Genomic DNA, 20,949 nt, shown 5'->3' on the forward strand with positions numbered 1-20,949 from the left:
TCTTTCGCTCTATACTGGGTGTCTGGGTGTGATGGCCATGGCTCGTGGCGTTAAGGTATGTACGCATCCCCGATTGACATGGGGGTTGCTATGTCTCATTTCGCCGTAAAGGCCCTATGAGCACTTGGAACCCTCTGTGCCCTTGACTTTAGGAGCCTTAGGCAATTCTATATTCGTGGGCTAATCAATTATATAATGATATAGAAGGAAACCCGGACCTGCTACTTTTGCAAGCAGCGAGGACATCTTCGCGCTAAGTGCCCCGCGGCACTAGCCGTTATAGGCCTTGTTCATTTGTGCCGTGTAGTAAGTGGAAGTCTGCTGTTGTCATTTGGAATTATACTAATATATCGATACTATAGGACGGCACCCTGACTGTACGTATAGCATGATGATTGCGCCAGTTAAGATCGCGAGCATTGCTAACAAATATAGGAATCTTTCGAGCCCCCCGCGGCCCGCTCCTACCACCAGGCCCCCGCTGGCCAGAACGTCCTGCCCCGCGCCAACGCAGGTCGCGGTGCGGCCAACAATGTCGCCCGCCCGGGCAATGCTAGCCCCGCTGCAGGCCAAGCTGCCCCGGGCCCCGCCAACGTCGCCCCGGGCCCCGCCCATGCCGGCCGTAAGGCCCTGACCCGCCGCAACGTAAGTTCGACCCTATATCCCCCCATCCATCTTCCCCGGGTTTTCGGGTGTGATGGCCCGAAAACTGCTTACGGGTGGCCGATGCCATTATACACTTTCTCGGCTCGTCTATGCTCTGTGTGCAGCTCGCATGGTCCACGGAGGATGGTCATTCTTCGTCGGCCCGTCTGTGCTCTGCATGCAGCTCGCACATGGTCCGCTAGGCCATAGACATACCGAGTTATTTAATACAGAGTAGCAGGTCATCACACTTATAGTAAGGATACTCGTTCCTATGATTAAGTCGTGTGCTTGATATACTACTTAATCATAATCACGTTTAATTATGATATCTATTTTCAACATAGGATACTAACATTTGATACTTAGTCTCTTTGAGCGGCCAGATGCAATGACCACCGGGTAACGATATAATGGCCCTACCTACCCATGTTGGTAGGTTAGGTCCATCAATCAATCAGATAGCCCGTCTCCAAATTCAAAATTCTTAGTCCATTGTTTAAACCGCCTTATTGAAAACTACCGTAGTATCATATTAGAAAGGGGAATATGTAGAGATGTCGAAATGCAAGACACACGTGAACTTTCCCTCCTCTCTTGCCTCATTCCTTGGCTTTAGTGCTCCACTAATTATTATGGCCATAAGAGGTCCACTGCACTGACACAGCGTTACCACCACAGCCAGGCGATTGGGGATGGTAGTGCCAGGTCATGCTCCTATACACCGTATCGTATCGTAAGCGTGAGAAATTCCTTATTATTTATAAGAATGTGCGATCGCTACGCAATAGAGATCTGTATAGGGAAATAATACATACGGATTCCTATGGTCTACGCCAGGGAAGAAGAAATAGGGACACACAGAGAGAGAGGGAGAGCTAACAAGAAGCAAATTGAGATCTGTTGTGCATGTACGCAACTAATGCTTCAGTGTAACAACAAGATATCACGATTTGTCTCGGGAGACGGTAAGGTTCAACAGCATTGGTTAATGGCTGGCATCTGAATCTGAAGACTATTGCCAGTCCTGAGCTTCAATGCACTCCAGCGTCCTATGGTATCGTACCTCACTCCATGCAGAGCGAATTGGTTGTGAATGTATGGTATCATACTATAACTACTAGCCTGCTGTCAAATCCCTGTGCTTGAGAAAAGTAATAGCCGCGCTGATTACTGAGCACCATCTTCTCCGTACCCTCTTCAATGTAACTGACATTGAAGTGCGTATGCCCAAATGCCCATAATTTTATTAGTGGGCTCTTCCAAACCTCCTGCCCCGAGAGGTCGCTGGCAAAGCCCGATGACAGCGAGCTGTTTACATGCCTTGGATCAAGTGCCCGCCGATCTTGAGTGACTGGGCTATGGTGCGTAAAAACCACGATCTTGCGATGAGGCTCAGAGGCAGTGATATGAGAAACCTGTCCATTTAACCACTCCAAGTCTGCTTCGTGAGCAGCTGTGTGATCGTCAACAGTCCAGTCCTTTATGTGGTAAAAGTCATTAAGACCATAGCTCACGTGCTCCTTGTGGGCCTCGCTCACTCGCGAGAAGAGTGTGCACCCCAAGACAGTCACGTCTGGTGAGACATCGTAGCGAGTCTGATCCAATAAGACGAATGAACCCATAGCTCCTGAGTGTCCATCTTGTTCTGTTGAACGCCGACGATTGACAGACGCCGAGAATTGATGGAGGACTTGCTTTGTCTCCTCCCAATTTGAATAATAGGGCTCGTGGTTCCCTAACAGGAAGAAAACAATTTGGAATTGGCGCAATTGGGTTTCGATGAATGTAAGGAACCCTGCGTCCTTGACAACTCCTATGTCACCCAGGAGGGCAAGGTATGGTGCTTTCGGCGAGATCTTGAACACATCGTAGGCAGCGGGATTTTCTAGATGTAAATCTGATAATACCTGGAATGTGGACATCAGGACCGTACAACGAGTGAGGCAAGTTTTGCTTCTGGATTTATGTTGGATGGATGTCTGGGGGATATCAACCAACCAGATGCAGTTGCAAAGACCCGCCAAGTGTGGCTAAGTCAAAAGTGGCGGTGCTGACATGATGTGGCGTAACACAGCCTCCTTTTTGGGGGGGTCATCCCTCCATTATCTAAGCGCTGGGCATGCCCAGGTGCCCAGTGGATGATCTCATAAGAACCCCTCCTTGGCTAAGGTCTGAAAATAGATTTACGTCTTTCTCCTATTTCAACAATCCTCTTTTCGCTTGTTGTGCTTAAGAGGTGTTCCCAAGCCTCTTTCTACCAGCTTATCGACCATTGTCACATGCACGACGTCATAACTGTATTATCGGCACTTTAAATTGCGGGCAACCTTCCAAGATCGAAAGACACAAGCCCCTAACCGTGACAACAACCAACAGGATGTCGAGCACAGCAAACGATCCGCGACTGCTATACAGCGTCAACAACATCCGTGCTTTTCATATTCAAGATGGTGAGGAGCAGGACCTCACGCCGTCCGGTCCTCAAACCCTATCATTGCTAATGGTCCCCACCAACACCCCTGCTGCTGGCCCGGGGACAGATTGGCCTGAAGATTCACCGGAAGAGGATTTCTATCTTCATCTGTACCTCCCACCTGAGCTCGATCTTGCGATACCAGCGACTACACAGATCTTTCACCAACCTCCTGACAGTTATCTGATTCCCCGCTGGGACATGGGTCCCGATGCTGGCGCCTTCATTCGCATTCAGTTCCCTAGCATTGGCACAGGCCCCAGCAACGTATCCCAGGATGATATCGACACATTTGAATCCATCCTTGCGCAGTGCACTGCATTCCTCGAGCGCACCCCGCACCCGAAAGCTCAGGACCATACTGCTTATAACCCGGCTGACTACGCACCCGGCGAGGGTTATGTTGGGGCCCCGGATACAAAGAACGCAGATGCGCATGGGAGAATTGTCCTCGTGGATGAAGAAAACGGCAGTGTGGTTGGGGAGCTAGGAGATGGTTACAATGTAGTTGAGGATGCCGACGTGAAGCCTGGTTCTAAAAGTAAGTGTTGAATTATCATCAAATTCAATCAGCAACTGACCATTATATCGCAAACAGGACCGGTAGGAATTGAACTCCCTGCAGAAGGCGGAGGCAACCAAGTCAGTGTCAGCAATGTCTCCGAAGAATACCTGGCAATGGCCCGGCACCCAGCATATAAGAACTCGACACTGGTTCAGAGTTCAGCTACAGCATCTCGTCTACTCGTGACCGGATCGACGTATCTGGCAAATGCCATCGCAAGCGGCGCGGAGAATTTCCAAAAGAGGACGCAGCCAAATGTCACGCCTCTAAAGTTCTCAGACGCTACTCACGCGCGCATCCGCAAGGTCGGCACTCTATCCAACGGAGCAGCTGATATTTCTGCTCGCACAGTCGGACAGGTCGGCAAGGTTGCACAGAACCTAGGTGCGTCATTAGCGCGCAGGCAAGAATCCGGCCGAAACAAGGGCATCGACAAGCGCAACCCGCCACCAGAATACAAGCCCGGTGTGCTGAACAAATCAATGATCGCATTCTCAACCCTGGCCGACGGCATCGAGCAGGGCGCCCGGAACATGCTCTTCTCCGGTGCCGGAGCCGCCAGCTCCATGATCGGACACCGCTACGGCAATGAGGCAGGCTCCGTCGCAACCAACCTGACAGGCGGAATCAAGAACGTTGGATTGGTTTACATCGACGCCACGGGTGTCAGTCGCCGTGCGCTTTTGAAGTCTGTTGCCAAGGGCATGGTTGTTGGAAGAATGCGCGACGGCCAACAGGTTGTCGTCGGCGGTGGTGACGGCGGCCAGGTTCCAGCTAACGCTGTGGAGGCTGCTTCAGGCCCTTCTGGCTTGAGCGCCCGAGACCCTGTTGTGCGGCGCGCGTCGCCTAACCCCACACCGCCTCCTGCATATGGTGCGTCGGGGACAATGTCCCTCAGCGGGTCATCCATGCCAGGGGGTAAGCGGTAAAGATTTGGGGGCTGGCGCGCATGGCAGTTACAGTGGGGTGAGCGAGATCTCGACTACGGAGATGTTTGGGTTATTTCAATTTTGTGACTTTGGTACGGCAGGGATTTCTCTTTTTTTGCAAGCTTTTGATTGAGATTAGAAGCTTCTTGAGGCTGTCTATTTTACCTTTTTCGATACCTAGGTAGTGACGACATATCCGCACATAATGTTCCGATCGCATCTTATGCACAAATCTGTCGCCAGATTTAGTTTCGATTCTTCAAGGACCATTGGACAGAACTCGGTTCTGGCTAGGTGGCACAGCGCCAAAATAGGGAGAGCAGAGTTGACCGTCTTTTCTAGCTGCAATTGGATTTGTATACGGAGTAGAGTCAGCAGACAAAATTTGAGGTGAGGGTGGTTGGGCGCGATGTCGGTAACGGCGATGATAACCATTGGACAGGGCTGCTCATATGCGTTGCCCAGGTTCCGCTGGACGATCTATCCGATATTGATTGGGTGATGGTACATTGTTGTAGAGGCGAAGACTGCCAGCGCATCGCTTGACAGTTGTCCACGGCCCACCTTAGCCCCTTACCCAATGAGGGTTATCAGGGATAAAATGATGGTATCAAAGGTTTGACATTATGCCTGGTGTATCGATAACTGTCAAAAAAGTAGAAAAACTGGCGAAGATTTAGTTTAGCATCAATTACTGCATGCAGATAGATTTAAATGGAGACTGTGGGTAAGTGGATAGAGTACATGAAAAGATAGAGTAAGGTTTAGTGTTGCAGCCTGGACTATCCAGGAACCGCATCATGTACTCCATATGAACCTTGGAACATTTCAAGGTTGCAGTGAATATGAAATTTCAAGGTTCCAGAGGTCGAACAAGATCTGATTTAGATCGGGATCCAACCATGGTTCTAGCTATTCTTACCGTGGTCGGGCTGTGGTTCCAGGGTTCGTGCGGGTGGCTATGGCCCCTCTTAAATCTGCGTATACTACTCCGGAGCTTCAAAGAGTTAAAACACGAAGCGAGAACTGTATACTGGCGCTAATTGTCAGCTAGATTAAGCTAGGGAGCTGAACTACTGCACACCATTCTCACAACTAATCTTTGGATCTTTGAACCTCACTGGATCAATCTGAAAATCGGTAAAATATCATAAATTTTGAAATCAAGCAAACCGATTTAATTTATTTGTATGTTGTATAAAGAATTTGGCTAAACCAATGAAGAAGGAGAGAAAAGCGAGATCTGAACTTTTTATTTTGAGTGGTTAATAATGACGATCGTCCTAAAGTGTCCACTCTATGAGTATTTGAAACAGCCGGTGCAACCCCCTATTTTTTGCTTCTTTCTTTTCATGAAACCCAGCCCTCTAACAATTTTAGCGCCTGGTCATGTTATTATTATTTCTGTTGAACCCGCAGAGGCACATTGTAACTCCATACACTTCTCTCCCTTCTTTAGCACATGCGAGGATCTCTCGGGACTCGAGCCCTTTTTTAGCATAGGTTAGCACTGGCGCAAGGGATTCACGATCAATATAGCAATATATGGGCAATTAATATTGAATCCACTCTCTATACGCGCACACTAATTACATATGTAGTTTGTCTTTGTCGTCACCATCCTGGATGTATCATCGCCTGGCCCTTGGGTAGCCTTGGGCCTATGTATATATGTCTACCTAGGTAGCTTTTCTGCCAGAAGATCTAACAAACGTCGACATATTATAAATACTAGTATAATATTGAAGTAGCTTCTCTCATCGTAGACTAATGGAGTATATGTAATTAAATAGAATTTCATATTCCATATGTATCCAAGTGCTCATATCAGCCAAACCCTCATCCAAGGCTCAAGAGCCAAAGACCCGCCTCTCCCCAGACTAAGAGAAACTACCACTCGTATCTCACCTCCTCTTTTTCCCTCTTCACCTTCACATCCGGCCTTTCTCTCTACCCTCTGGGCTTTTCTTTTTCTTTTGGTCTGTTTTTTTTTTTGTTTCTTTGATTCTGTTCTTTGGGGGTGTATTCTTCCCCCTTTTTCGACTCGGAAACCCCGACCGGTGCTTCCCGTCTTTTTCCTCCCCTCGCGCCCCCTGTCCGCCCCTCAGTATCCTATCTTCGACAATGTTCAACTGTTGTCGCAATTGAATCAGAATTCTGTTGATCAGGTCCGCAATCGCGTCTGAGACATTTGTTACCGCGTTTGCTCGATTTCTCGGACAACGTGCAACGCCAAACCTCAGGTCGTGGGTCTGGACAGAGGGGGACTCTGGAGTACTGCAGCGCAGGTATCTTTAGCTTTCCTTTCGTTTTTCGAGAAACTTGCTGTTTTTCGACGCGTCTTTACACCTGGAGAAGGTCGCGACCTGGTGTCTTTGGTGATATTCAACCCTCATCCAACGGTTTTTTGCGCGATTGGTCGTAAGCTAGTTCCCCCATTCCTCCGATCGATCTCCTGCTGTCAGTTGCCCACCCCCCCCATTCCTGGGCAAAAGGCACATTTTTGGCGATTATCGATAAGAATCTGGGGAAAATTCCAAGCTGACAGATATCCCAATGTCTACAGATTGGGCTTTGAATAGTCGTTTGGCGAGTGCGACCGGTCGCCCCAACCCCCCGACTTTTGCCAAACACCGCCGGGAGGACATTGTGCTCCCTCGCGCCAATTGTACCAATCGCAATTGATACCAGGATCTTGTCAACGAGTGCCCACAGAAGCTGCCTCGGACCGTCACACAGCAAGTCTCTTTAAGGCTTTGCGCATCTACTAGCACAAAGGTATGCTATCGGCCACGATGCAAATTGCCTCACAGCGCGTATCCGTCCTTCGCCAAACCATTCCATTTGCTAAATAGTTTGCTAATTTCCACTAGCCGTTTCTGAGGCCGGTCCCGAACAGCTTTTTCGGCTATGAGCACTTCTCATCAGCAGGCCGTGCCACTCCCCGCTCATGCCTCAGCAATATCGACCAGCACATCATCTCCCGCCCAAAAGAATGTGCGCGCACCCTATCCCGACATGTTAGGTACACCGCCCGTTCCTCCCCGAGGACCTCTTCCACACACCACAGCCGCCGGAGTCCAAACGGAACCTCTACAGAGAAAACGAGTAGCTCTCGGCAAGGGAAGAGCAGGTCTGATCGAAAAGAAAACCGTGATCGCACGCGTGACGACAGAAATGGCAGACCACGGAGGCACCAGCCCGAGGAGACTTCTCGCGAAGTACAACAATCAAGGAAGGATCCACCAGTCACAAACCCCGCCGAGTCAGAAATGGACAGTATATCTGGTCAGAGGAACTTTGTAAAGGAACCAAGCGCAGAGTTCGATTCTTTGCTGCCCAGCGACCATGCTGTGGACCAGGAAAGAGAACAGGTGCGACCAGCTGGCACAGAAAATGCTCCTGCATCTGGGTACGGTGCGGCTAGCACCGATGGTGCGGAGGAGGCTCGTGGGCCTCGAAGTCGCCACGATTACAATAACGGAAACGTTATCAAGCGCAAGGAAACCACCTTTGGCTCGTACATTCTCGGACAAACCCTCGGCGAGGGCGAGTTCGGAAAGGTCAAGCTGGGATGGAAGCGCGATGGCAGCATTCAGGTGGCAATCAAACTCATCCGGAGAGACACACTGGGGACCAACCCCAGCCGACTACCGAAAATCTACCGCGAAATCTCTATTCTACGTGAGTTGGCGCACCCCAACATTGTGCGTCTCCACGAAATGGTGGAAACCGACCGTCACATTGGTATCATCATGGAATATGCGTCAGGGGGTGAACTATTTGATTACATCTTAAATAATCGATATCTCAAGGATAATTCTGCACGACGGCTGTTTGCTCAGCTGGTTTCCGGAGTTGGTTATCTACACAAGAAGGGTATTGTGCACCGCGATCTCAAGCTGGAGAACTTGCTACTCGATCGAAATCGCAACATCATCATTACCGACTTCGGATTCGCCAACACCTTCGACCCGCTGGATCCTCTAGACGAGGAAATCGAGTACAACTTGACCAACAAAGAATATGTGAAACGGAAGCGGTTAGACAAGGTCGGTGGAAATGGGCTAAGGCGAGGTGATCTTATGCAGACCAGCTGTGGAAGTCCCTGCTATGCAGCCCCGGAGCTTGTCGTGAGCGATTCCTTATACACAGGCCGAAAGGTGGATGTATGGAGCTGTGGTGTTATTTTGGTATGTTTACACCCTACAGCCGTCAGGATCTGACTCAACTAACCTGCTTGTGAAATTTAGTATGCCATGCTGGCGGGATACCTACCCTTCGATGACGACCCAGCGAACCCAGATGGCGACAATATCAATCTTCTTTACAAGTATATTGTCACTACTCCTCTCACATTCCCAGAATATGTCACACCACATGCGCGCGACCTATTAAGACGGATACTGGTCCCCGATCCTCGGAAACGTGCAGACCTTTTCGAGGTTGCCCGCCACAGCTGGCTCAGCGAGTTCTCGAACATTGTCTCTCATATCACAAGCAGCACGACAAACGTTGTAGACATTGCGAACACAACTATCCCGTCTGGTAAGGACTTGCTTTCTGCTCCTGCTAGTGGTCAGGCTTCGGGTCACTTACAAAAATTTCCAGAAAGCCAAAAAGAAGCACCGCCTCTCGTCCGCAGTGCCTCGGTACGCGAACCACCGAAGACACACCAGAACACCGCTCCTGCTGTTGGTGGTTTGAGCCATCATGCTGGAGATGTTTCTCAAGACCCGCCGTCCGAAAAGTCCAGGACCCCGCGCGATGCCAAGCGGAGGACGGTACAAGTCGAATATGTTGCTCCTCAATCACAAACGACCCGAGGAGAACCCCCGGTGGAACAGTCTGCATCACGCAGCCGAGTCCCGGCTCCATCCGAGGCCCAAATTGCGGCTTCAGCACAGCAGCCGACAGAGCCTACGCACCAGCCTTCAGACGCACCGGCACCGAACCTCAACAAGCCGCTTCCAGGACACTTCCCACGCTCGACCTCGGACAACGTAGCACTTGCTGGGCCGCAGACGACTGCGATGCCGCAAGGGCCTCGGCCAGCCACCGGTGCTTCTATAAACTCCTTTGGGAACACTGGTCGTTTGCCTTCCCGCGGTTCCTATGGACAGCCAGTGGCCCCTACTGTTACCGCAACCAACACAGAAGGCCGCCTAGCACAGCCCAAGAGCAGGCAATTTTCTCTTGCACAGGATCCTGCGCAGGCATCGACCACATCCATCGGTCGTCCAAGCACCCAGAACCAGCAATTGCCTGCAATGTTCAACACTACTCCTCGTCAAGAGCCGCCAAAGGGCCACAAGAGATCCAATACTGTTTCTAGCCTAAGCGAGAAGCTTTTCGGCCGTTCAGGTTCAATATTGGGTGGCCGTACGCAGTCTAATGCCACTCGTACAAAGCAGGACAAGCGTTACCCCCCTGTCAGCATGAAGGAGCCTCTACCGAGAGATAACTCCAGGATGTCTATCGACTCCCGCCGCTCGATGCAGTATCCCCATAACCGCAAGACAAGCGAGTCTGGTGCGGAAAACCGTCCTCGTCGATTCTCACTACTCCCGCAATCCTTTTCTTTCCGAGGTTTCTCTAATACCCGGGCTCAGACCCCCGAAGAAACCTCGCAGATTCCTCGTCCAGTCGACCCCCGTTCCCCGCAACGCCCCGCCACAGGCCCTGCAGGTCAGGCACAGGGTCGTTCTCGAGCGACAAGCTATGGCACGCAAGATGCCATGGGGATAGTTGACGAGGGACCCGGCGAGGATGTCCATACCGAACCTGAGCCGCTTAGCTACGAGGCTCAGATCGATCGACAGTTTGCAGATCTGGGATCTCAATTTGATCGCCAGAGTGGTTCCTTTGGGATTCCCTCGGCTGAGCAAGTCTACCAGAACTCCGCAGACCGCCCTGGTCACCAAAACCACTCGTCTAAGCCAAGCTACTACGATGATTACAATGGCCCGTATGACAGCGCCCCTAGGCAGTCGATGCAGGTTGGACGATTAGGACGTGGACCGGGTGTTCTGCAGAAAAACCACCGCAAATTCGCTGACGCCTATGAATATGAGCGTGATGGGTCTCATAATTCCGGCAGCTCTGGGGCAGCACGCAAGGTCATGGACTTCTTCCGGAGACGTGCTAAGTCTCGCGCCGGTGATGACCGTTGATATGCGGTTTAACCAATAGATAAAAAGCAATTTTCCATCTCAAACGGACTGACCGCTGAGATTGCATCGATCAAGCACCCCTGCGGTTTGAGCTTTGATCTTGGAAGCAGATTCAAACCCTATCATTCTGATGCTTCTTTTGAGTTGCTTGAAAGAGCAGCGAGGTTGTTTGGATACCCCGTGATACCCTGCTTTTGTCCCCTTCTTATGCATGGAGCGATTCCTCTTCATCCGTCGGGTGTTTGATTAATTATCTAGCATTTTTTTTTTTATTTCCTTTGTCTAGCTACCTTTCCCTTTTCCTAATGTTTTGCTGTTGTTGTTCTCCCCGTTTTACCCCCATATGTGATTTTGCATTCCCTTCTACTGTTACTATTATCTCTGGCTGTAAAGTGAGACCTCATGTTCTTGTTCAGAGCATTTTATTATCCTTGTGAACTTTTATTTTTTCCCTTCTCATTGTTCCCTCTTAGCTTTTATTTGTTCCTCTATGGGAGGCGCTGTCAACGATAATGCAATTGTGACATTATTTACATTCTTCTGTGGATCGTTTTCCCGTTCTTCATTTATGTGCGTGTACCTTAATGTGTGGCTTTTTCCTTTAAGGTGGGATGTTTCTGGCGGCTAGTTGTGCAGGCCTCTATCCAGTTCTGTTGCCAGTTTTCGGTATTCTATTTCTAGGACCAGCAGTGTGGTCAGTACATTGATTCTACTTGACTTGATCAATATCTTACTAGGCGAATGACTGTATATCTACCTTGAAGCTGCTTAGTTAGGATGTAGATGTAGCATAACGAGATTGATATTAGCTTTGCTCTCACTGCAGAATAGTCTATGCTTTCAAACGCTCAACCTTTACCAGGTCAGCTTCCTTATTCAAGCTCTCAATCTCAGCAGTGGCAAAAGGGATACCCTCTGCCAACCGTTTCTCCTCGGTAATTATCTCGATCTCCCCAGGGAAATAAATCCGATCCACACCAGCCATCTTCTCCGAATCAACAACCCGCTGATAAAGGTAATCCATCCTCGCTTTGAACTCCTCGATAGTCATAAACAAATCCGGCTTAATAGCCACCAAAAAATGTCCCACGTCAGCTGGCTTCGACGGATCATATGGGTTGGTAACGTGGCCAGCAAAAGCAGACCCAGAAAGCACACCGGAGAAAACATCCATCATAACAGATAGCGCAGACCCCTTCGGCCCACCCATAGGCAGCATAACACCCTGCAAAGCCTCAGCAGGATCATCCGTCCTTGCCCCATCCTTATCAAGCGCCCAATCCGTAGGAATCTTCTCCCCACGCCGAAGCGCCTTATAAATCTTCCCGCGAGCGGCAATGGAAGGTGCCATATCCAAGATAAACGGCCTGCCTTCTCCAGCCGGTGCCCCACACGCAATCGGCGACACACCCATTAGCTTCTCCTTCCCGCCCCAGACGGGCAGCGCGGGCGAGCTATTCGTAAATACAAGCGACATCATATCAGCCTCTAGCGCCTGCTGCACCAACCATGCGGACATGCCGAAGTGATTCGAGTGCTTGACGGAGACCATTCCGATACCGAAAATCTGGGCCATTGAGATGGCGAGCTTCATTCCCTCGTGTGCGGCTACGAAGCCGAACCCGTTGTGCGCGTCGACTTGTGCGACGGCGGGCGTCACTTGCCGGATTGTTGGGACAGCGCTTGGGTCAAGTGCGTTTTGTCGGATCCGTTCCATGTAGGAGGGGATGCGGTTGCTGCCGTGTGTGTCTACGCCGCGGAGATCAGCTGATACGAGGCATTTGGAGACTATCTCCGCGTGTTCTGGTGATGTTTTGTTTGCGATGAGGATTTGCTTGACGAAGTTTTGGAGGTCTGTGGGGTTGATGTTGTGCATTTGTTGGGGTTGGTTGGGTTGGTTTGGCATTTTGGAGTTGGGTGTGGTTTTGCTTTGGCTTTTTGATTGTTTTACAAGTAGATTTGGTGTCGTAGTTTGTCGTTTTGACGACCCCGAGTTCTGTTGAGGTTCTCTTATAGACGCGGGACGGATTCGTTGCGAAGGACGGGGTGGGGCCGCACATGGGTATGGGAGTATAGTCCCATTTCGGAGCATTCCGTTAGCTATTCGCGAGGGCAAGCTTTGTTCTGTAATGAATATATACTGTGGAATTAATAATGGCTTGAGATTCATGATATTTACATTCAATGGCTGTCAAGGGAAACTAGATGCTGGAGGGTTCATTCGGACAGGTTCCATGACGACCAAAAAGATATGTTGCTCAGGTTCTTGTCCAGGAAAGAGCCCGTCTGAAATATTATTTGGTTTCTTCGATTAAAGATAGCTCTCTATCACATATATGTGACCTACCTAGGTAGGTATTCAGTGTTGACCTATGACATCATTTTCGGCTGTGGGCGGCAATTGCCGTTCGGCAAAACATCGCTCCTTCCCCCTTTTGCCGTTTGCCGAGAGAATCTCCAAATCGTTGAAAATGCAACGTAGGGCGCGTGCTGTGTGCACCCGATGCCACAGTCGTAAGGTACGTTGCTACTCATGAATATATATTATCAAGACTAATAATGAAGATCCGTTGCGACTTGGAAGGTCGGCCAAGTGGCAGCTGCAGCCGTTGCGAGCATGCAGGCCATACATGTCAGTAAGGCTACTTAATGCTATAAATGCCTTCCATCCTATAGACTGACATGGCAGACCTCACATTGGGCCTCGACAGCAAAGGGAAAGCCCTCCGTCCTTCACTTTATTCGTCAGATACAAGTCTCCTGTCGCCAAGTCGAGTGGTCCCATCTGTGACAAAGGAAACCACAGCAGAAGCTACACCATCACCTTTTCGTCCTCTGGGCCCCCGGGATCTAAACTTTTTGGGACCTGGAAATGTCAGTGGCCCTCAACAGCCAAGTTCCATTGATGGAAGCCAGCCCATTCTAGACATAAGCCAATCTTGTCGCCTTCCACCTCTTGTCATCGCCCAAGCACTTACCGATTTCTATTTCCGAGAGCTGTTCTACCTCGTCCCGGTTTTAGATCGTGGACAATCTGAGATAGAAACCTCTACTTTGCTACAGCAATGCCTGTATTTCGCGGGAAGTACCATGCGTCAGACAGCAGGACCAGCCGAATGGACCACATTTGCCATTTACGGGAGGATCAAAACATTGCTCTTTCTGCACCATGACCCTGCTCCATTGAATATGCTCAGCACGCTTTGCATCCTCAGCACCTGGCTTCCATATTCCCCTGACGCGATAGTACTGGATAACCCGTGGCAATGGGCTGGCATGGCAATCCGACTCGCGATTCAGTTGCATTTGCACGAGAACGAGACATACAACAAATTGGAGCATCCTGGAAGAGCGCGCAGAATGTGGTGGTATCTCTTTATCAACGATACTATGCAGACGGCTTGCTGTGGTCGTCCTGCATTCTTTCCCTTGGAAACCTCTGTGCCACTGCCTGCTCCGAGTGACTTCAAAGATCCCGATCTCGGATCACACGTTTTCTGCCAGTTGACAAATCTCTGCACAAAAATTAAAAAGGTTCAGGACTTGGCCAGACTTGATAACGCCTCACCAGAGCAGGTGTATCTGAGCCTGGACGGACTCAGACTGTTGAGAGAACAGTTGCCTGTCGAAATGCAATTGTTCCACATCGAAACTAGACAACCATACAGCCGCCCTGTTATTGAGCTCCATATATTCTACCTGGTGACTGTTATTTTGACGTGCTTTCTCGGCCGCCGGCACAACCCCTCATTGTTCAAATACGCTTCAATGGTCGCCTCGTCCTGCATTTCTCGCCTCTATGAAGAGATCCTGTATCACGAGGACGTCCAATACCTATTGCCAATCCATTCTTGGGCTAACCTTGTTGCCGGAATCCCACGGGCCTTCACCGATAATGATGCATTGAACCCAGACCGGGAGGAGGAGCTCAGAATCAGCAAACAAGTGCTGGTAATCATGAGTGAAAAACATACCTCCGCTCGTTTGGCACTCAGCAAGATCGGCGGATTCAACAACATGCGCGCAGATGCGTTTCCCGCTCAAACCGAAAGTACTTGGGATGCTCTTCCGGTGCCTGGGCAAATGCAACTGGCTCAGCTCTTCCCTTTCCCCTCGAGCTTTTGCCCTATGCTTGGGCTGCTAAGGTCTGCAGAAACTAGTGAAAACGAAACGCCGGATACGCTTCTCACTTTGCCTATGGATAGCAATGATTGGCCGATAGATTGGTCTTCTTTCTTATTTGACGGTCCTATGAGCGTCTGAGATACGGAGAAAAATATACTAGTAGCAAGGGATATTTTCGCTACGGGTTCTCCGTAACCTTGGAACTTCAGGTGGCCTTAATAATAACCGACTACATAGTGCTCTATCTGTATGGATCATCACAATATGCTGCACTCATTATATCGACTCTGTCAGGGGTAACTCTTGGAAATACAGGTCTCGTCTTCTTTCATATCAACCCACTTCCAACAAGCCTCCCACATAGCTTCACATTTTGCCGCGTCTTCGCTTACACGCGCAGGGAGCTGAGGCTTCGTTCCATTAAAATGGCCCCTGACAGATGCATACTCAGGGGCCAAAGCCAACGCTAGGACGTCTCGGGCTGAGTCGGAATTTGACCGAAGCCTGTAAGTAAAAAGCCTGGTCACTGGTAGCGAAAACGCGAGCAGCTTAAACAAGACACGAGTCAACGAGCGCTGGGCAGCATGGGCCCGGGAGGCCACAAGGCCACCCGGGTCCATAGCAGTCACGGTGATCTTGCTGAATTGTGGGTTCTAGAAACGGAATTAGTGGATCCTCTCGAATTCTGAGAAAGTTCCCCATACCTGTTGAAGCCGACGGTTTAAACTCCGCATAAACATGACATTGGCCAGCTTGCTGTTTGCGTACCGTCGCCAGCCCATGTCATGTTCTGTTCCAGCCTCGTCTGCACCGGGTTTGATCAATGAATCAAGATTCTCATCGGAGGGAAGTTCTGCGCCCAGTTTGGAAAAAGCGTTGGGGTGTTCAGGATCGTGAACTTCAGAGCTAAGCATGACCACTCGACCAGTCTCGGGATCCATGCTCCGCAGAAGTTTTAGAACCAGCAAAAAATGCGAAAGATGATTGACTTGGAATGTTGATTCCATTGAATCTTTCGAAAATTGCTGGCCTTCTAGAGACCATGTAAATGCATTGCAAATGATGGCCGAGATGCGTGGAAGCTCGCTAGATTCCACCAGGCCAGCAATCTCGTTCGAGAATGCTCGTACTTCCGAAATAGAGTTCAGATCCACGCTTTTGATCAGGAGCTTGCTAGAAGGATACTGATGCGCCATCTCTTCCAGTCGAAGCAAATGGGGGCCTTTGGGGGATTTTGATGCATTTCGCACAGTGCCAACGATGGTCACGGAGGGACGCGATGACAGAAGTTGTTGCACCGCTTCAAGTGCAAGCGAGCCGGTTGCACCGGTGATAATCACTGTGCTCGCCATATTTGCGGAATTCGTACAAGAGGAAATGGTTGAGAGAGCAGAGAAGAGCATAATAATGCGGTAATGCGGCAAATCAACCAATCATGAATATTGCCGAACATTCGGCTAACTGTACGGCTAACTGTACGGCAATCGATCCCCTTCATCAAGTCTCAAGGCTACGCCCCGAAAGAGAAAAAAAGGGATTCGGGAAGAATCATAAAGAAAAGAGTGGTGCCTGGACTATCGCAACATTGTAAAAACTGAATTTGTCGAACAATTCTTGAGGAATATTGATTTGAAGCCCCACAGGTTCTAAAGCGTTGATCTCGCTGTGTATGAGTGTTCCGGCTGTGTACTCGGTCAAGGTAGTGTATTTCGCATTCCCAACAGTTCATACCGGGCAAATTGCTGCCGCTGAAAGTTCCACGACACTATCAGATTATTGACAAAGGCCAAGCCCCCAATAATCCCGACCAACAGAACCCCGATCAGAGGCCCAAGGATTGCAAAGACTGTAAATCCATAGGAAGCGTCCTGGAATGGTGAATTGAAGCCTAAACGATCGGTAGCCAGTCCAACCTGCATCGCCGTCAATACTAAGGCAACGTAGATAGTCGCCGCAGTCAGCGGAGTCAAATAGTCGTAAAACAGCTCACCGTACGTCTGGTAGGTGAACTGATAGCCGCTCAAGACGCTAGCATGGCGGATTGCGTAGATTTGGTTGAGTCGCGACAGTCTCAGCTCTCCAAACAAATACCGTGAGTTGATATTCCCGGGGCTGGTCACATCGTTCTTCAACAACTGCTGGTTCAGCTTGAGCCACATTTCCCAGGTGATAGTATTCGGCAATAGATGGTAGTTTTGTGCAATGAAGAAATCACTTTCGAATTGTACAAGGGCCATATAAGAAGATAAGAATCCAAGCGCGCATTTGTATAGCTCTCGCGAACACGTCTGTTCTTGACAAACCGGTTCGCCTGGTGAAGCACAACAAGGTCCCTTACACACAAGATGCGACTCCCAAAACTGAGAATCGAGAAGATAACGTGGTAGTGGCTTCAGATGGATACGCCGAGAGTGCTCCCAGACCATATGCATGTCAATTCTCTCGTCCACGGCAATTTCCCGCGAGGTTGCAATCTGGTAATTTAGAGGCTTGGGCGGTATTGGTTGGCCAGCCAGCCATAGATATTGGTCGATTTTATTCAGTTTATTGACCAGCAGGTCCTTCTTCAAGAATCGTTGGATCTCTTCCGTGGGGCTCACGAGTTTATGATCCGTTCGAGCAGAGGCTGGGAGAAGACGAGCGGGATCCAGCAAGCTGTCGATGAATGCATCTTTGCTGAATGGTAATTGGGACATCGGTAATCTAGGAGATTATATGTCGAAATATCACTGAAAGATGAAAATGACAAGACGAGAGGAATCAACAGCCCCACCCCACTGGGGCTTGGCGTTGGGCGGGCAACGTGATGATCACTGACTCCGAGATTGCTGCCTTCAGAGCTGATAGGGTTTTCTTATAAACAGCGTGCTAGCTGCAAAATATTCCCAAAGTCTTCACAAACCATCATGGCTCCTCTAACAATCATAGTCACGGGCAAATCATCCGTCGCCCACGCCCCAGAACGTGGCACCATCAGATTCTCAGTAAAGGGAAATGGCCCCCTCCAAGATCAAGTCGCCTCCCTAGTGGCATCATTATCGACCAGCCTACAAAGCTGGTTCAAATCAACCTTTCACTCCTGGTCCGACGATCATCCCGAGGGCCCTCTGACAAAATTCTCATCCACCAGTATCAAAACCTGGACAAGGTCAACAGATAAACACGACCAGCCCGTGCAAAATCTGCACCATGCGAGTATATCCTTCAAAGCCGTCTTCCGCGACTTCACGAAGTTGAACCAGGCGATCGAAGAATTGCTAGTCTATCCCAAGGTGGAGATCGACGGCCTGGATTGGAGTCTCACCGACGAAACTGGCAGACAACTGGCTTCCAATGCGCGCAAATTGGCATTGCGCGATGCTATTCAACAAGCCGATGACTATTCGGAAGTGCTTGGACGCCAAGTCTCGGTCGTGGAAATTACCGACCATGGAATGAGCCCCTACAGGGCTACTCATAGAGACTTGATGATGGCTCCTAGTTTTGGTGGTCACCCTGGGGAGGACCCTGCGCCGCTAGACCTCACGCCTCAGGATATCGACGTCGAAAGTCAGGTCAATGTTACTTTTCAGGCTGCATGAGATGTGAGGTGTTCAACTCGATTTGTTTTCAGCCTAGCCGATGACCCACGGACATCAGTGACACTGAGCTACATTGCTTTATCAAGGTCTCTTGAATACGTGATATATCCGGATCATTATATCCAAATCTTCTATTCTCCTCAATTAGCATTAAAGACCTCCCACATGAGAGTGTCGAAGTCCGGAGCCCCGCTGAAGTCCATAAAGCCCCCGGGCATGGAATCATGCAGCCAATTCATAGAATCAGCGTGGTCGTAATCATCCATGAAGGAGTTCAGCGGGAGGCTTTCGATACCCGAGTCAGCACGAAGTGTAGAAGGCAGCTCCATTCCCGCATTGGAAGTCTGAATTCTCTGTGCTCTTCCTGTGCCGGAAGTCGATTGGTTCTTGCCTCTGGTCGAGCTTGAAGGGGCTTCCAAACTTCGCATCCGGATAAGTCTCTGAACAGTCGCACCAGATAACTCATGGATGCAATCCCTTGCGCGCTTAGCCTCGGCCCAGTATTCCCCAATGCTGCTTAGGATATTTAGACTTATGCTCGTGTCAGCGACCACCTCATCAATCTGCACCTCGGATGCAACATGGGGCAGTCTCCATAAGCAGTGTAGCATTATCAGCGTACCCAAGAAGACGGAGTGAACAATGAGTCGGCTATATAAGAGAGCTTCCTGTCGGTAAAGCTCCCCAAACCCGCGGAGAAGATCTACAGCATGCTGGAAACATCGTGCGAGCACTTCTTCCGATGGTTCGGGAATCCCGGGGCTAGGTCTTAGCACCAGTATTATCATTTCGTGATACTTGGTTTCGCATATTTTCGTGATAGCATCGTCTCCAGCTCCACGTGGGATGTCTGCAAGCCAGGCCTGAAGGCGTTCGACCATCTCTTTCTGCCACAGATGGATGTCGGGCACTGGGGGGTACGCGTATCGGGGAGGATCTCTGCAGATGCTATGCATGACATATTTAATCTCAGAGTTGATGCGGGCAAGTTTGAACAGGTGGATAGAGAATGTCATGTGAGAAGTCGTGGGATTTGGTGATATTTCATTGGAAGTTGACTCGGAGAGACCACTATCAGAGACATCTGAAGGGAGCTGAAAGTACTGTTAGCTAAGATCTGTCTAGGAAGAAAAGTATCGAATCACATACCCGAAGCTCGCACGCTTCATCTCTCACACCGATCGGACGACCCATCATAGTCCCCAATGTACGATCAAAGCTGTATACAACCCAGAAGATGCGAGTTCGCATTTCCTGCTCCAAGAATGATATTGAGAATGTCGATGATGCACGAACATCACGCTGAAGGCCCAGGTCAATCAGGGAGCCCAAGCATTGGTAATTCAGGCTCCAGACGTTGATGTCGCATGAGGGGTTATGAAGTCCGTATACCATCAGCAAGAGCAGACTTTGCAGTCCTTCCAAAGAGCCATCAGCACATGCACGCTCGAAATACTGGGTAGCTGCTGTGTAATACCCCTCGGCTGGAAGAGGTATTCTAAATCGCCTAGAGAGATCCGAGGCCACTACTGCGAGGACCAAGTAGACGTGAAAGGCATCCGCTGGGCTGGGGGTGACTTCATTGCTATACATTCTCCGGAGCCTTGTCATGTGGGTCGGTTGGTGTAGAAACGGGTACATGAGATGTACCGAAGCAAAGTATTTTGAAGTAAGCTCCTCCGCGTCTTCTTTGCGACTTGGGAGTGGTGCTGGGCTATTGAAAAATTCAGATGAAAGCGACATTGGCTTATTTGCGTTTCCATGATTCCCTGATGGCCCCGGTCGTCGGCCAGTACTCGAAAATATGAGGTTTGCTAGGAAATATCCACTTGAGGGACCGATGTACCTCGGCTCTCCCGAGGAAAGAGAGACAAGCCCAATTTCGTGGGCCGGTCTTGAATGTGCTCGAGATGGTTGCGGATCTGCTGGCCCGGGTTGTTCATGGTGAGGTGTTGTTGACCGGCGTATGCGGGCGCTGTGTGGAATGGTAGACTCAGGTTGAGTGCTTCCCTCCGTTGGTTCGAGTTGCGAGATATCTGATAGGTCTAGTTGCGGGCCATCCTCTAGCCGGACCGTTGGATTCTGTTCCTTTACCAATGACTCTAGCCACTGCACTCGCTTTTGTAGGTTCGCAATGTACCTAATTAGCTGTTAGTATCAAGGGGATAGATAGAAGCGGAGGAAGTATTCATGTGACTTGGAGGTAATAATACTTACGTGCGATTAACCTCCTGTTTTCCATCGTTTACGCAGGCAACATTAGCCTTTCGGCACGATGCGCACCGGGGAAGATCTCCATCATCTCGGAGATCTCGCGGATCTCGCGAGATATGGCATCGGATTTTCCGGCGCTGACATCTCACACACGCGGCGCGGTTCCGAGACCGCCGTGGAGAGTCCATGACAGAGCTGACAGGGTCCCTTATGTTGAATTTGTCGGTTCATGAATATGAGA

The 20,949-nt window shown here is 49.9% G+C and overlaps 10 protein-coding genes across 10 annotated transcripts; 5 read left to right on the forward strand and 5 right to left on the reverse strand.

Moving 5' to 3' along the window:
* Nucleotides 1–37: 37 nt before the first annotated feature.
* N7519_001262 (uncharacterized protein) lies at nt 38–848 on the forward strand (the record flags this gene model as incomplete). Its single annotated transcript, XM_057288040.1, has 5 exons — nt 38–55; nt 205–306; nt 363–377; nt 436–645; nt 771–848. 5 exons carry the CDS (start codon nt 38–40, stop codon nt 846–848), a joined length of 423 nt encoding a protein of 140 aa, XP_057154123.1.
* A 903-nt stretch (nt 849–1,751) lies between these two features.
* N7519_001263 (Ser/Thr protein phosphatase superfamily) lies at nt 1,752–2,570 on the reverse strand (the record flags this gene model as incomplete). The annotated part of the gene is made up of 1 exon (XM_057288041.1): nt 1,752–2,570. The coding sequence occupies one exon, from the start codon at nt 2,568–2,570 to the stop codon at nt 1,752–1,754; it is 819 nt and encodes a 272-aa protein (XP_057154124.1).
* Nucleotides 2,571–3,025: 455 nt separating this feature from the next.
* On the forward strand, nt 3,026–4,615 carry N7519_001264 (senescence-associated domain-containing protein; the record flags this gene model as incomplete). The annotated part of the gene is made up of 2 exons (XM_057288042.1): nt 3,026–3,662; nt 3,720–4,615. The coding sequence occupies 2 exons, from the start codon at nt 3,026–3,028 to the stop codon at nt 4,613–4,615; spliced, it is 1,533 nt and encodes a 510-aa protein (XP_057154125.1).
* A 2,795-nt stretch (nt 4,616–7,410) lies between these two features.
* Nucleotides 7,411–10,788, forward strand: N7519_001265 (putative serine/threonine protein kinase (Kin4); the record flags this gene model as incomplete). The annotated part of the gene is made up of 3 exons (XM_057288043.1): nt 7,411–7,431; nt 7,489–8,808; nt 8,869–10,788. 3 exons carry the CDS (start codon nt 7,411–7,413, stop codon nt 10,786–10,788), a joined length of 3,261 nt encoding a protein of 1,086 aa, XP_057154126.1.
* An 832-nt stretch (nt 10,789–11,620) lies between these two features.
* Nucleotides 11,621–12,694, reverse strand: N7519_001266 (Ldh family oxidoreductase; the record flags this gene model as incomplete). Its single annotated transcript, XM_057288044.1, has 1 exon — nt 11,621–12,694. The coding sequence occupies one exon, from the start codon at nt 12,692–12,694 to the stop codon at nt 11,621–11,623; it is 1,074 nt and encodes a 357-aa protein (XP_057154127.1).
* Nucleotides 12,695–13,259: 565 nt separating this feature from the next.
* N7519_001267 (fungal specific transcription factor domain-containing protein) lies at nt 13,260–15,051 on the forward strand (the record flags this gene model as incomplete). Its single annotated transcript, XM_057288045.1, has 2 exons — nt 13,260–13,307; nt 13,465–15,051. 2 exons carry the CDS (start codon nt 13,260–13,262, stop codon nt 15,049–15,051), a joined length of 1,635 nt encoding a protein of 544 aa, XP_057154128.1.
* Nucleotides 15,052–15,203: 152 nt separating this feature from the next.
* N7519_001268 (uncharacterized protein) lies at nt 15,204–16,265 on the reverse strand (the record flags this gene model as incomplete). The annotated part of the gene is made up of 2 exons (XM_057288046.1): nt 15,204–15,566; nt 15,618–16,265. 2 exons carry the CDS (start codon nt 16,263–16,265, stop codon nt 15,204–15,206), a joined length of 1,011 nt encoding a protein of 336 aa, XP_057154129.1.
* Nucleotides 16,266–16,607: 342 nt separating this feature from the next.
* N7519_001269 (uncharacterized protein) lies at nt 16,608–17,609 on the reverse strand (the record flags this gene model as incomplete). Its single annotated transcript, XM_057288047.1, has 1 exon — nt 16,608–17,609. One exon carries the CDS (start codon nt 17,607–17,609, stop codon nt 16,608–16,610), a length of 1,002 nt encoding a protein of 333 aa, XP_057154130.1.
* Nucleotides 17,610–17,819: 210 nt separating this feature from the next.
* On the forward strand, nt 17,820–18,494 carry N7519_001270 (SIMPL domain-containing protein; the record flags this gene model as incomplete). Its single annotated transcript, XM_057288048.1, has 1 exon — nt 17,820–18,494. One exon carries the CDS (start codon nt 17,820–17,822, stop codon nt 18,492–18,494), a length of 675 nt encoding a protein of 224 aa, XP_057154131.1.
* A 140-nt stretch (nt 18,495–18,634) lies between these two features.
* Nucleotides 18,635–20,896, reverse strand: N7519_001271 (Zn(II)2Cys6 transcription factor; the record flags this gene model as incomplete). Its single annotated transcript, XM_057288049.1, has 3 exons — nt 18,635–19,588; nt 19,644–20,634; nt 20,712–20,896. 3 exons carry the CDS (start codon nt 20,894–20,896, stop codon nt 18,635–18,637), a joined length of 2,130 nt encoding a protein of 709 aa, XP_057154132.1.
* Between the last annotated feature and the right edge of the window lie 53 nt (nt 20,897–20,949).

Source organism: Penicillium mononematosum (assembly GCF_028829835.1).
Source record: "Penicillium mononematosum strain IBT 11891 chromosome Unknown utg000001l:1.0-4488741.0:1.0-4491989.0, whole genome shotgun sequence".
NCBI lineage: Eukaryota > Fungi > Ascomycota > Eurotiomycetes > Eurotiales > Aspergillaceae > Penicillium > Penicillium mononematosum.